This window comes from Manis javanica, chromosome 4 (genome assembly GCF_040802235.1).
Source record: "Manis javanica isolate MJ-LG chromosome 4, MJ_LKY, whole genome shotgun sequence".
Taxonomy (NCBI): Eukaryota; Metazoa; Chordata; class Mammalia; order Pholidota; family Manidae; genus Manis; species Manis javanica.
In genome coordinates, this window is record NC_133159.1 from 72,827,549 (window position 1) to 72,839,655 (window position 12,107).

Sequence of the window (12,107 nt, forward strand, 5' to 3'; positions counted from 1 at the left end):
CTGCACAGCACAGTGTTAAGCTATTGGGCTCTGGAATAAGACAGACTGCCTTTTATCCATGTAACCTTAGGCAGGTTACTTAATTCCTCTGAACTTCTGATTTCTAATCTGCAAAAGCAGTAAGAGCACCCATCTCAGAGGGCTGTTAAGAGAAGTGAATGAAATAAGGCACAGAGAGGACTTAAAACAATTCCTGGTCTGTAAATGCTCAGTAAATATCAGCATTTATAACATTTTAAGACAAAAAGGGTCTTAAAGATGGGCTAATCTGACCTTTGTTTTAAGTGTAGAGGAATGGCTCTGAGAGGTTAAGTGTCTTACCCATGGCCATAGAGTTACTTTCATAGGCTGAAAGTAGTTAGAGATCAAACCTAGAAATATATACCTAAGAGGTCAAAGACACAGAACCAGCCCGATTCTCTTTTTCACAGGGAGAGGGAAAAGACAACCATTTGTCAGTGGGAGGAGATCCTCCACAAATGTATGAGCTGAACTAGTTTTGAGTCTTTGCAGTTATGTGGCTGTTCTGCATAATTTTTAACAGTTGATCATAGTAGAAAATACATGGGAGTTAGAAGAAATGTGTTCACTTCCAGCACTACAACTAACTGTTGACTGTGGGCATCACATTTAACCTCCTGAGTCCCAGTCTATTTCTACTTTAAAATGAGTTGATCAGCTTTACAGAGGGACAGCTGGGTATGTGGAAAACCTTTGTAAATGCTAAGGTTTATGAAATATTACTTGTTTCATTATCTAGGAGAAAACTCTGAAAGAGCCCTACAGAGAGGGTTTACTCCACAGAAAGCAATGGATGTAGGAAGAATGGACAGGTTCCCTTGAGAGTGTAGAGCAGATGGTCAGCCTAGCTTCTAGCTTCTCATCCGTTATCTGTTCCACTATATTTGAACCACAACAGGAAACAACTCAGCCCCATCTTCACTAAAAGGAAACTGGCTTGTTGATACATTTGAACATAAAGGTTATTTTGTTTTGATAGCCTTCTTTAAGGATGCTTTGCTCTAATTATTACTCAGGAATATAAATAGTCTCGTTATTAAAAATTATTACAGATTTGGGAACTGTTGAAAACATAGTCACCAAACTATATTCATTTTTTAATTAAAACTTAGAGTGTCCTGTGGTTTTTATTACTCAGAACAAGTTCTTCCTTTGAAGCTGCCCTGATCTTTGTTAAATCTATTTTTAACCATTTTAGATAAGAACTGTAATATTATTAGAGTGGGTTAGTAGTACAGGTGGCTTTTTTTTTGCATCTAATAATTATTTGTTGTTAATTTTATTTTTGAATTGGTAATACATTCACAAGATTTGAAAATCAAAACAGTACAACAGTATGAATGTACTTAATACTCCTGACCTGTACACTTAAAAAAATGGTTAAGATGATATGTTTTATGTGTATTTTAGCACTGTTTTGAAAAATCAAAACAATAAAATTCCTGCCCTCAAATTTAGCTGTTCTATGACATGCACTTTTCTTAAATTATCATAGTCTGCATTGAATTATAATCAGACCACTTCACATATTATGTGAGAATCTTTCAAAAGTAAAATTTCCATTTACCCCTACACCATCCTTTGTGATCTTACTGTCAAACATTCCTTATAACCCCCATAACACACTTAATGACTTCTGTTTTAAAAATAACCAATTATCTTTTTAAGTAATTTTAAAGAAATGAAGAGATCCTTTTTAATTACCCATATAGTCACCATTTCTAGTCTTCTTTCTTGTAGATCTGAATTTTTATATTAACATCAATCCCTTGAAGTTCAGGTCTTTGGGTGAAATTCTCTAAGTATTCATTTATGTGAAATGCATATTCATTTCACCTTAATTTTTAAAAGACATTTTTACTAGATAGAGAATTCTACGATGATTGATTCTTCTTTCACCACTTTAAATACGTCATTTCATTGTTTTCTGGCCCCCATTTTGTTTTTCTGATGAGAAGTCAGCAATCATTCTTACTATTTTCCTGAGCATGAAGTGTCTTTTTTCCCTCTGGCTGCTTTAAATTGTTTATCATTGGTGTGCAGCCAAGTGGCCATGATGTGACTCGGTATGGTTTTCCTGATATGTATTCTGTTTGGGGATGGCTGAGTTTCCTGGATCTATAGAGTGTTCTTTTTGATCAAATTTGGAATATTTTCAGCTAATATATCTTCAAGAAATATCTTTTCTCTTTCTTCTTTTCTTCCTTTATAATATTTATATTACATTATGTTACATTGTGCACACTAAATGGATGTCAATAGATTTCAAAGATCATTAAGATTTTGTTCAGCTTTTCTATCTTTTTTTTCTGAGTACTGCAGTTTGGATGATTTTCATGCACATGCCTTCAGGTTTACTGACTTTTTCTTCTGTTGTGTTCAATCTGCTGTCAATCCATTCAAATGAATTTTTTCATTTTATTTTCTTTTCAATTTTAGGATTTGCCTTTGTTTCTTTGCTTAAAATTTCCATACATGCTTCAATTTCCCATAACTTCATTCAATATATCAAAACTTGTCCTATAGATCTTTAAGATATTCATCATGGTTATTTAAAAATCCTTGTCTATTAATTTTAAATTGCAGTCATTTGTGACTCTTTATTTGCCTGTATTTTTCTTGACCATACATCACATTTTCTGTATCTTTACCTGCCAGGTGATTTTTTAAAATTGTATGTTGGGCATATGGTAGTTAAAAATAGACTCTGGAATCTGGTATATTCCTCTGAAGATTTTTGAAATTTTTCTAGTAGATGCCTTGGGTCACCTTGAATTTGAGGAGGCTTGGTTCTACTTTTGGCTGGGTAAATTATCTGTTTCAATTTTACTCTTAATCTTAAAATTAATCCCTTAATTCTGAGACCCAGTCTTTATTCCTAAAGCATGGTTTCTCTATTGTTTTTGTGGACATCGAAGGTATTTACCAAATTACTCTAGTTTGGCAATATTCACATTGTAAACTCTATACCTCCCTTGTGGTTGGCATTAGCATAAAACTCTGCTCAGTTTTTCCACCTTCTAGCTATTATTTTCCTATGAGACCTTGATGTTCCATCCAAACAAGCATATTTAGAGGTCTTCCTATGATTTGAAAGAAGTTAATACACAGATTTGGGCCTGTTCCTCTCTGGTTCCTCAATTCGCAGCCACTCTGGCAATCCCATACTCAGTGCTGCGACTTCTCAGACCCAGAAGATAGCTGGCTTTCAGTTCCGGTTATGTGTACTGCAGGGAAAAGTACCCTTAGGAGAAAAACTATATAAACATGAATCGTTCTAATGCTGGTTCCCTTCTTTTAAAGACTGTATCTCTGGTTTCTGCCTGTTTTTATGCGAATTCAGTGCTTCAGCAGTTTTTTTTTTTTTTTTTTGCTTTCTTGAGTGTTTATACCTGTTATCTTCTGGAGAGTGGGTCAAATAGAAGCCACTTGGCCATTACCAGTACTGAACTGACTTACATTACAAATGATTTTGTCATTTAACATTTGTGCTTATATTTTGCTTAGGAGGATTTTTCCCATGTATAAGTTTATCATTTTATTTATTCAAATTTATTAATTTTTTCTTTATGGCTTCTGAATTTTGAGTCTTAATTAGGAGTCCTTTCTCATTTTGAGATTATATTGGAATTTAACCCTTGTTTCCCACTTAATTTTTTTATACTTTACATCAAACTTTTTGATCATTTTGGAGTTTATCCTGAAAAAAGAGAAAAAGGTTTGTGGTCTGGATCGAATTTTTTTACCCAATCGTCACAGTACCATTTATCAAGACACTTGTATTTTCCCCTATTCATTTGAATTCTACCGTTATCATAATACTAAATTCCTGAATGTATTTTGGGCTACTTTCAGACATGATTCACGCACCAGTACTAAAGTTTGTTAGTTGTTGAGCATTACAGTGTTTTTATATCTGAAAGAGCATCCTTCCACATTGCTGTTTTTTTATTTTATATGGCTAACCTTCATTCTTTATTTTCTATTTAAACTTTACAGTTAGCTTGTTAAAACTGAAACCAGAAGCACTTTGAATAGAATCACATAAAATTTACAAAATAACTTAGGTAAAAATAACATCTTTTGGTGTTGAAACTTGGTATTCAAAAAACATAATTAAGTTTTTTGTCTTATTCAGGTTTTAATTGAGCTGTTATTAGTGTTTTAAAGTTTTGTTCATATGCTTATTTCTTGTTATGATTGTCAGTAGATATTTTGACTTTTTGTTAGTAGATTAATTTTCATTAATCATTTCTAATAAACTTGAAAATTAAGTAACTTAAATTTCTCATTTACAATTTTTATTTCAGCTAACAGTTACGAAATAAGAATGAGTAAAAGTCTACAGAATATCCAGCAGGATTTTAACAATGCCATTTTAGTGAATACATCAAAGATAAATCCTCAGCAAGCTGGCACAATGGAGATATTCACATTCTCACCAAAGCTTTACACAAATGGACCTGAACATCAACCTGATGGAGAGACACAAGAAAGCCAGAGAATTTATGTGGCAATACAAGCGATAGATAGGAACTCCTTAAAATCTGCTGTATCTAACATTGTCCAGGCGTCTCTGTTTATTCCCTCAGATCCTGCTCCTGTACTTGCCAGAGACCATCTGATATTGAAAGGAGTCTTGGCTGCCATGGGTTTAACAGGAATCATTTGCCTCACTATAGTTGTAATCCACTGTACTTTGAACAGGAAAAAGAAAGGAACAAAATTAATATGAACAAAGTACAGAGCACCTTCTTCTTAGATATAAGACCCATGGTCTTTGCACTTTGCAAAAACATACAATAAAGTCAAATTAGAACAACTAAAAATGCTTTGAGTTTTGGTGTAAAACAGATCATATTTTTACATAGTAAACAAACAAAAAAATTATTTTATCACACTAATTTTAGGGGGGAAATTAGAAAACCCATAAGCTTTGGCTTGGACAAATTATAAAAATTATTCTCCAAAGTAATATCTTTAAAGAAAAGGCAAGGGCAAATTTACATCAAAAAGTCAATAAAAGCTTGTTTTATTGAAGAGAAAAAATAGCCCCAAATACAGAAAAGGAGATAAAGTCTGAATGATATAGTATAACTGTCTATAAGAAGCAATTATTTAATTACTTTGATTAGCTTTTCATTTTCCCTTATCAGTTCAGAACAGGTTGCTTGTTTACGACTAAAGATCAAGCTGTATTTTATATATGCAGTCCCTATTGTGAAGTTCTTTACCTCTCGCCAGTGGGTTAACTATGTTACAAATCAAATCCTACCACTGATGCTCAAAGAGATCTTTGTTTACTGTATGAGTTAACTTTACGCCTGACAAGGGTTTTATAGCAGAGGCCTATTGAATTCACTGTTTATAAGCTTCTATTTTCCAAGTTACTGCCTTGGGTCTTATACAATGGAAATTGTTATAGCTGTCATAGGCTTCAAGTAGAGAATGAAAAGATGTCGTTCTGATTTTATTTTAATGCATACAAAGGTTATATAATTTTATTTAATTTCAATCAAAAAAGAGGTTATGGGAGAGAGATTGACCTTTGGAAATGATTAACTGATTGGGGTTTTTTTGTTTGTTTAAATAAGACTCTTGGAATCCTTTCTCCACCAGGGGTTATTTACCTACAGGGATGGGGTAGAAATAGAGAGGGGGAAGCACAGGTCACAAGGAAATACAAATCATCATCTAATTTTACTTTCCTTATTTTTTTAAGATTATTAAGCAATAGAATTATTTGCTCTGTTTATTAAAGAACTTAAAATTTTATTGGATAAATACAAACAATAATGTGAAATAGATCTGCTTTAAACCAAGACTAAGAATTAAAATTAGATTAAGTTTTGGGGAGGTAGGGAATTGTGGGGAGTTGGGACAAGAAAAAAAAGAGACAGAAAGTGTGAAGCCTTGAGTAAGAGACTCAGAGCAGTGCTGGGGAGTATAACAACCAGCAAAAGTCTCCAGCTAGGCTGCCTCCCTGCAGTTCATACTACATTCCAGGTCTGGCCCATTACATTATTAAGTCTCATAGTGCCTAAATTTGTGCAGATGGGAGCTTCAAGTCCCCACTTGGCGGTCAGTTCTTCTTCCCTCTATAGCCATTATGCCTGCTGGTCTGGGATTTACTTCTCTGTAGCTTTGGAGGGCTGGTAAAATACCAAGATGGGATGTAATGAGTTTTAAGTCTTCAAATGTTTTCATCATTTTACAGACAGGAAAATGGAAGGTCAAGGGAATAATCCAAATAAAGCCCTGCACTGGTTAAAGGCAGAGCTGTACAAGGGCAGGAGCCAGGGTCTCACACAGCTCTTTCACTCATGTCTGTTAAGAAGGTAAGGGAAGACACTAGGGATTATACCTAGAAATATTTAACTCTTTCAAGATTAATTAACAGGAAAACACATCTAGATTTAAGGAACCGCGTTGCTATGTGTGCATGTGTTCCCACCTTCTGGGTACAGGAATGAACTAATGGACATAATCCAGAGATAAGAGAATTGGAAGAGTCAAAATTAAGACAGATAAAAGATGGTAAAATATCAAACTGAAATATAGCAGGTACAAAGGGTGATCTCATCAAGTGGATAGTGTAAAAAATGTCCAGTGGTTGTGAGGGAGTGAAGCATTAGATAACAGAAAGATGTAGTATATATGGGAAGATACTGATTTAGAAATCCCTAGCAATTATCAATAGAACAGAGCCACTGAAAAGGAGTAACATTGATCCTGAACAAACAGTAAAGACTAGAAACAAAGCAGACAAGAGTTGGGTCAAGGAGAATGAGGAATGGTGAAGCCTCAGTCACTGGTAGACTTACTACATGACATCAGTGAATATTTGATCTGAGTTTACAGGAGAAGGAAAAATGTGAGCCAGATGCTCAGGCATCTGGAAGAGGGGAGAGAAGTCTAGGAAATGAAGGTGACATAGGCAAGTATTACTGTTATTTTCAAATGTTGTAGGGGTTGTTGTTAGGCAGTAATAGAAATTTGTTCTGGAAATTGAGGAGAGCATTCAATTTTTCCTTATTCTTTTAGAGCTGTTAAAACAATGTTAAATCTCAGTGGGAGAGAGATAGAGGCAGGGGATAAGAGATTTTTCTTTTTGGTATCATTAATGTACAATTACTTGACCAACATTATGGTTACTAGACTCCCCCTACTATCAAGTTCCCCCCACATACCCCATTACAGTCCCTGTCCATCAGCATAGTAAGATGCTATAGAATCATTACTTGTCTTCTCTGTATATATAGCCTTTTTTGTGTCCCCCCACCCACTACATTATGTGTGGTAATCATAATGCCCCATCTTCCCCCTTGGGATAAGAGATTTTTAAGGGATGTGTTGATATAGCCCATGCACTGAGGAGACTGTACTCCAAATTCCCTTTACACCTGAATGTTATTACTAGAAAGTCTACCAAAAAATATTTTGTTTTGGCCTTGCCTTCTGCTGTAATATAATTTTTCTTAGAAGAGTTGATCCCTAACTGTATCATTCATTTAAAACTTAATGTGACAAATCTAAATGCACTAATGGCAGAGTTGCTCATAGCAAACTAATCATCTTGCTGATAGCAGTTATAATGCTGTAAAAAATATAAAACACAACTCTTTGGAGGTTCTGGACAGTAACAAAAGCTGGTAAAAACTGGGGAGATGTAACCCTTAAAAAAAAAAAGAAAGCTGGAAGCTCTTACTGAGTTGACTAGCCAGAAGAGTCTGGGTTGCAAAAGCAACTGGTAATTGAAGGAAGAAATCCCAGGAAGGAGGCAATCACAAAGTAGAAGTTCCCCAGTCTGCATCTCTCAATTCTTGGGTGAGTCCTAAACTGCAAAGGAATCTAAGGCAAAACAACAGCTTGAATGCTAAAAGCTAAACAGAGATTTCAGCAACTGCCCAGTTCTGGGGAGACAAAGTTCAAGGTTCAGCCTCACTCAAGTTTGAGGGGCTTGGTAAGCAGTTTGTATTTCCATTGAAACTCTAAAAGGAACACATTAAGCATTAGAACTACATTTTCAGACTAAGAGTTATGCCCTAGAACCAAGGGCAAAACTAAAATAGATCTGCTCTGATAAAGCTTAAAATCAAGTCTCCAGAGAATCAAGATGATTCACCAATAACTTAACTACTACTAAGACATAACTGAGAGAAAAATAGTAGTCTGTACAACATAAAACCCAGTATATAAAAAAAATTAATAGACAAGTCAGCAAGAAGGAAATGTGTCTCAAAATTGATAAGAATAAAATTCTGTCAATAGAAGAAGATATAAATATAATCCAGATTTGGAATTAGCAGACAATGAGTTCACAATGTAACTATTATAAATATGATCATGAAATTATAGGAAAAGAGAGGTATACGTGATGAATAGAAGAGGAATTTCAGAATGATATGGAAACTCTTTAAAAAGAAGCAAATAAGATCCTAAAATTAAAAAATACAATGTATGGAAAAACATTTTGTGATGGATTAACAACAAACTGGTTACAGAATAAAGGATCAAATGACTTGAAGACAGGAAAATAGAAAGTGTCAAACTGGAGCATTTCATCTTTAAATAATGGAAAAGCCAAAATGACTTGTGGAACATTATCAAGCAGTCAAATGTACATGTAAATAAGTCCCAGAAGTAGAAGGAGGAAAAATATGACATAAAAATATTCAAAGACATATTGGCTGAAAATTTTCCAAATTTGATCTCAACTATCAACCCACAGGTCTAAGATGCTAAATGAACTTAACATACAATCTAAAGAAGTACACTTAGGTAAATCATAGGGCTAATGACTGACTACTTATCACGGAACAATTGAGAAAATAACAGGAATCAAAAAACAACAAAATGACATCTTAGAATGCTAAAAGAAAAATCTGTCTGTGGAGAACTCTATATTGAGCAATAATATCTTTCAAAATGAAGACAGATAAATAAGATAAAGTAATTTTCACCAGCAAAAAATACCAAAGAAACTTCTAGCTGTAGGAAAATGAGGGCTGGTGGAAATACAGACCTACAATATGGAGGGAATATCCTACGACCAAAAAACACATACAAAGGCAATCAACAGCATCGGTCATCTACAAATTGAAAATGATAATGATCAGGAAATATCTCTTCATTCCCACTAGAACAGCTAAATTATCAAGACTGACAATTAGAAATGTGGGCAAGGATATGGAGCAAATGAAACTTTTCTACACTGGTGAGTGTGCAACCACTTTGGAATACTGTTTGGCAGTTTTTTTAAAGTTATGTATGTATCTAACCCATGACCTAGCAATCCCAATTTAAGATAAGTGTAAAGGTATGTCTAACAAAAGACTTACTCAAGAATTTTTATAGCCATTTTTTCCACACTTGTCCTAAACTGGAAACTATCAAGTTTTTTTAAACAGAATGTATAAAACAAGTGTTGCTATTTGTATGAATTCACAATGGAATACCATTCAGCATAAAAAGGAAAAACCTATTTATACAGGCAAAAACATATAGGAATCCCAAAAACATTATCTTAAGCTAAAGAAGTCAGACTCAAAAGAGCACATACTATATGATTCCATTTATAAGAAATTAAAAAAAAATAATATTCTCTGTATATAAAAATCATAACAATGGTTGTCTCAGAGCAAATGCATGACAGCTGCCTGGAAGGGCACAAGGGAGCTTTCTGGAGCAATGAAAATCTATATGCATTGATCGGGATGGTGGTTTACACAGGTATATACATTTGTCAAAAGTCATTTATGTCCACTCAATCTATACATTTCATTGTATAAATTTTACCTCAAAAGAAAAAATATGAATGCATTCATTATACCCTTACCTGTAACAAGCTTTATAACAATGGTTCTCAACCAAAGGTAATTCTGCCCTCCCAGGGGACATTTAGCAAAGTCTGCAATTTTTTTTTATTCTCACAATTAGGGGGGTTATCTAATGGGTAGAGACCAGGGAAGCTGCTAAATGTTCTACAATGCACAGGACAGCCCTCACAACAAAGAACTACACAGCTAAAAAATGTCAGTAGTGTCAATATTGAGAGATACTGAGTAAAAGAAAGGGGTCATTCATAAAGATATTTGATACATGAAGATAAGACATACTGAACTTAGTCAGGGAAAAGGGGCACAAACCTGTGAACTGGATTTAAATGAAGTTAAGGTGACATGAATGAAAAATAAATATTTCAAATAAAATGAAGATGGTCCATGTTAGAAGACTGGATGCATAAGTCTAGTAAAAAGTCCAACTGATGAAAAGATAAAGAAAAAAAAAGAAAAGATAAAGAAGAGGAAAGGATATAAATTTGGGTAGATGCTGCATTATCTGTTAGGATCCATATGATGATCTGTGAATGTAAAATATAGGGAAATGGAACACAAGCAGAGGGGCAGTTGGATGAGAGATGGACTCTGAAAAAATGAGAATCTGATTTATTGTGTATGTATCACAGGAAGTCGATAAAGCACAGATCAGGTACAAAGAGAAAGACAACTAAGACATAAAAATTAGAGATACAGATTATAGAGTACATGATGATAGAGACAGAAGCAGTCAAGGACACAAACACGTGCTTATATACATGGAGGTAATTAGAGCTTGTACCCAAAGCTCAAAATGAATGTCTCCCTCCATAAATCCTTTCTGTACTTAGTATATTTCTTATTAGCAAGGTGGTTTCTGGGTAGGTGGAGATTGACCCACATGGTGGCCAATTTTATTTCCCACTCCCTCTCAGCTATGGATGCTAAGTCTTATCAAAAATCTGCTCTCCAAGAACAATCGCCGTAAGGGTACAAGAAGGAAAAAGGTGTCCACTATAGTAGGCAGTTGCTTTCTACCTTCTTGGCTGTCTGAAGCAGAAGCAGTATAAATTCACAAACATCCAAAGGAACATTTCTAAAATTGACATTAACTTACTTCACACAAATATAGGAATAAAGAAGCAACAACATGAAGATAAAAGGAAAAGAAGAGAGTGAAATAGAAGAGTAAAGGAAAAAAAGACTAGAAATTAAGAGTAGAGAAGACAGGACTACCACTCTTACGTTAACATGTAAAGATTTTTAAATGATCTTTAGTCCAATTTTAAAATTTTTATGTATAAATTTGTTTCAATTACAAAAGCTATTACATTTGTTTCAGCTACAAAAGTTAAAAACATGTTATTATAAAGAAACAGATGTTTAAGTAAGATGTGATAAATAAAACAGATGTTAAATAATCTTATTTTTTTATTAATAGATATTGGAATAACTTGGTTTCTTGCTATTATAAAGTAGGCTTTGAGGACATGTTATATATACTCTTATACACCTGTGTGAGTATATCCATAGCATATTCCTAGAAGCAGAATTGCTGTTAAAAGACATATACACTTAAATTTTGATGAGTATTTCCCTCCAGAACATTTGTACCAGTTTTTCTCCCAACAACAGTATATGAATACCTTTTTCCTTATGGCCTTATTATCATTACTAAAGGAAGTAATGAACTGGTGGGGAGGGGGGTGTGGAAACAGGAGTCATATTAACATACTGCATAGCAAACAGCTTAAAATTGACTTTGAAATGTCTATTTCCTTAAAATATATCTTGGTCATTCTTACTTGATGCCATCTAATGTAAAGCCTAAGCTTTACATTTTATTGGCTCTTCTCCTGTATTCCCCTCCAAGTCTAAGATTTGGGTAAGTGGGAGGGAGGGGGAAGTATAAAGATACTTACTTTGTTTATTAAATGGATTCTTTGTGCCAGGCATTGTACTAGCTGTGTTGTATTTGTTTTGTTTTAATTTTTCAATACTTAAAACCCCAGTATACCACTGCTAATATCATAAAAAGCAGATGTGATGTGAAAGATATTATTAGAGACAGAAAGACATTTAATAATGTTAATTATATAGCAATCCTAAATTTGTATGCACCAAATAACGTAGCTTTATAATGTATAAAGCAAGAGCAGAAAGAACTAAAACAAAAAAAAGAAAGAAAAAGTAGGAAAATAAATAGATAAATTCAGTTGAATTGAAGATTTTAACATACCTCTCTCAGTAACTGAAAAACAAGTAGAC

General features: G+C 34.0%; 1 protein-coding gene and 1 long non-coding RNA gene across 2 annotated transcripts in view; one reads left to right on the plus strand and one right to left on the minus strand.

Annotated features, from left to right (window-relative positions):
* Positions 1-4,850, plus strand: part of CLCA2 (chloride channel accessory 2) — a 47,537-nt gene extending 42,687 nt beyond the window's left edge. Inside the window, exon 14 of the mRNA XM_037012526.2 lies at positions 4,332-4,850. Coding sequence (XP_036868421.2) covers positions 4,332-4,756 — 425 coding nt within the window. The 3' untranslated portion in view covers positions 4,757-4,850. The remainder of the gene's footprint in view (positions 1-4,331) is intronic.
* The window catches only part of LOC140848923 (uncharacterized), a 57,140-nt gene that overhangs the window by 12,166 nt on the left and 32,867 nt on the right, over positions 1-12,107 (minus strand). The gene's annotated exons all lie outside the window — the stretch shown is intronic.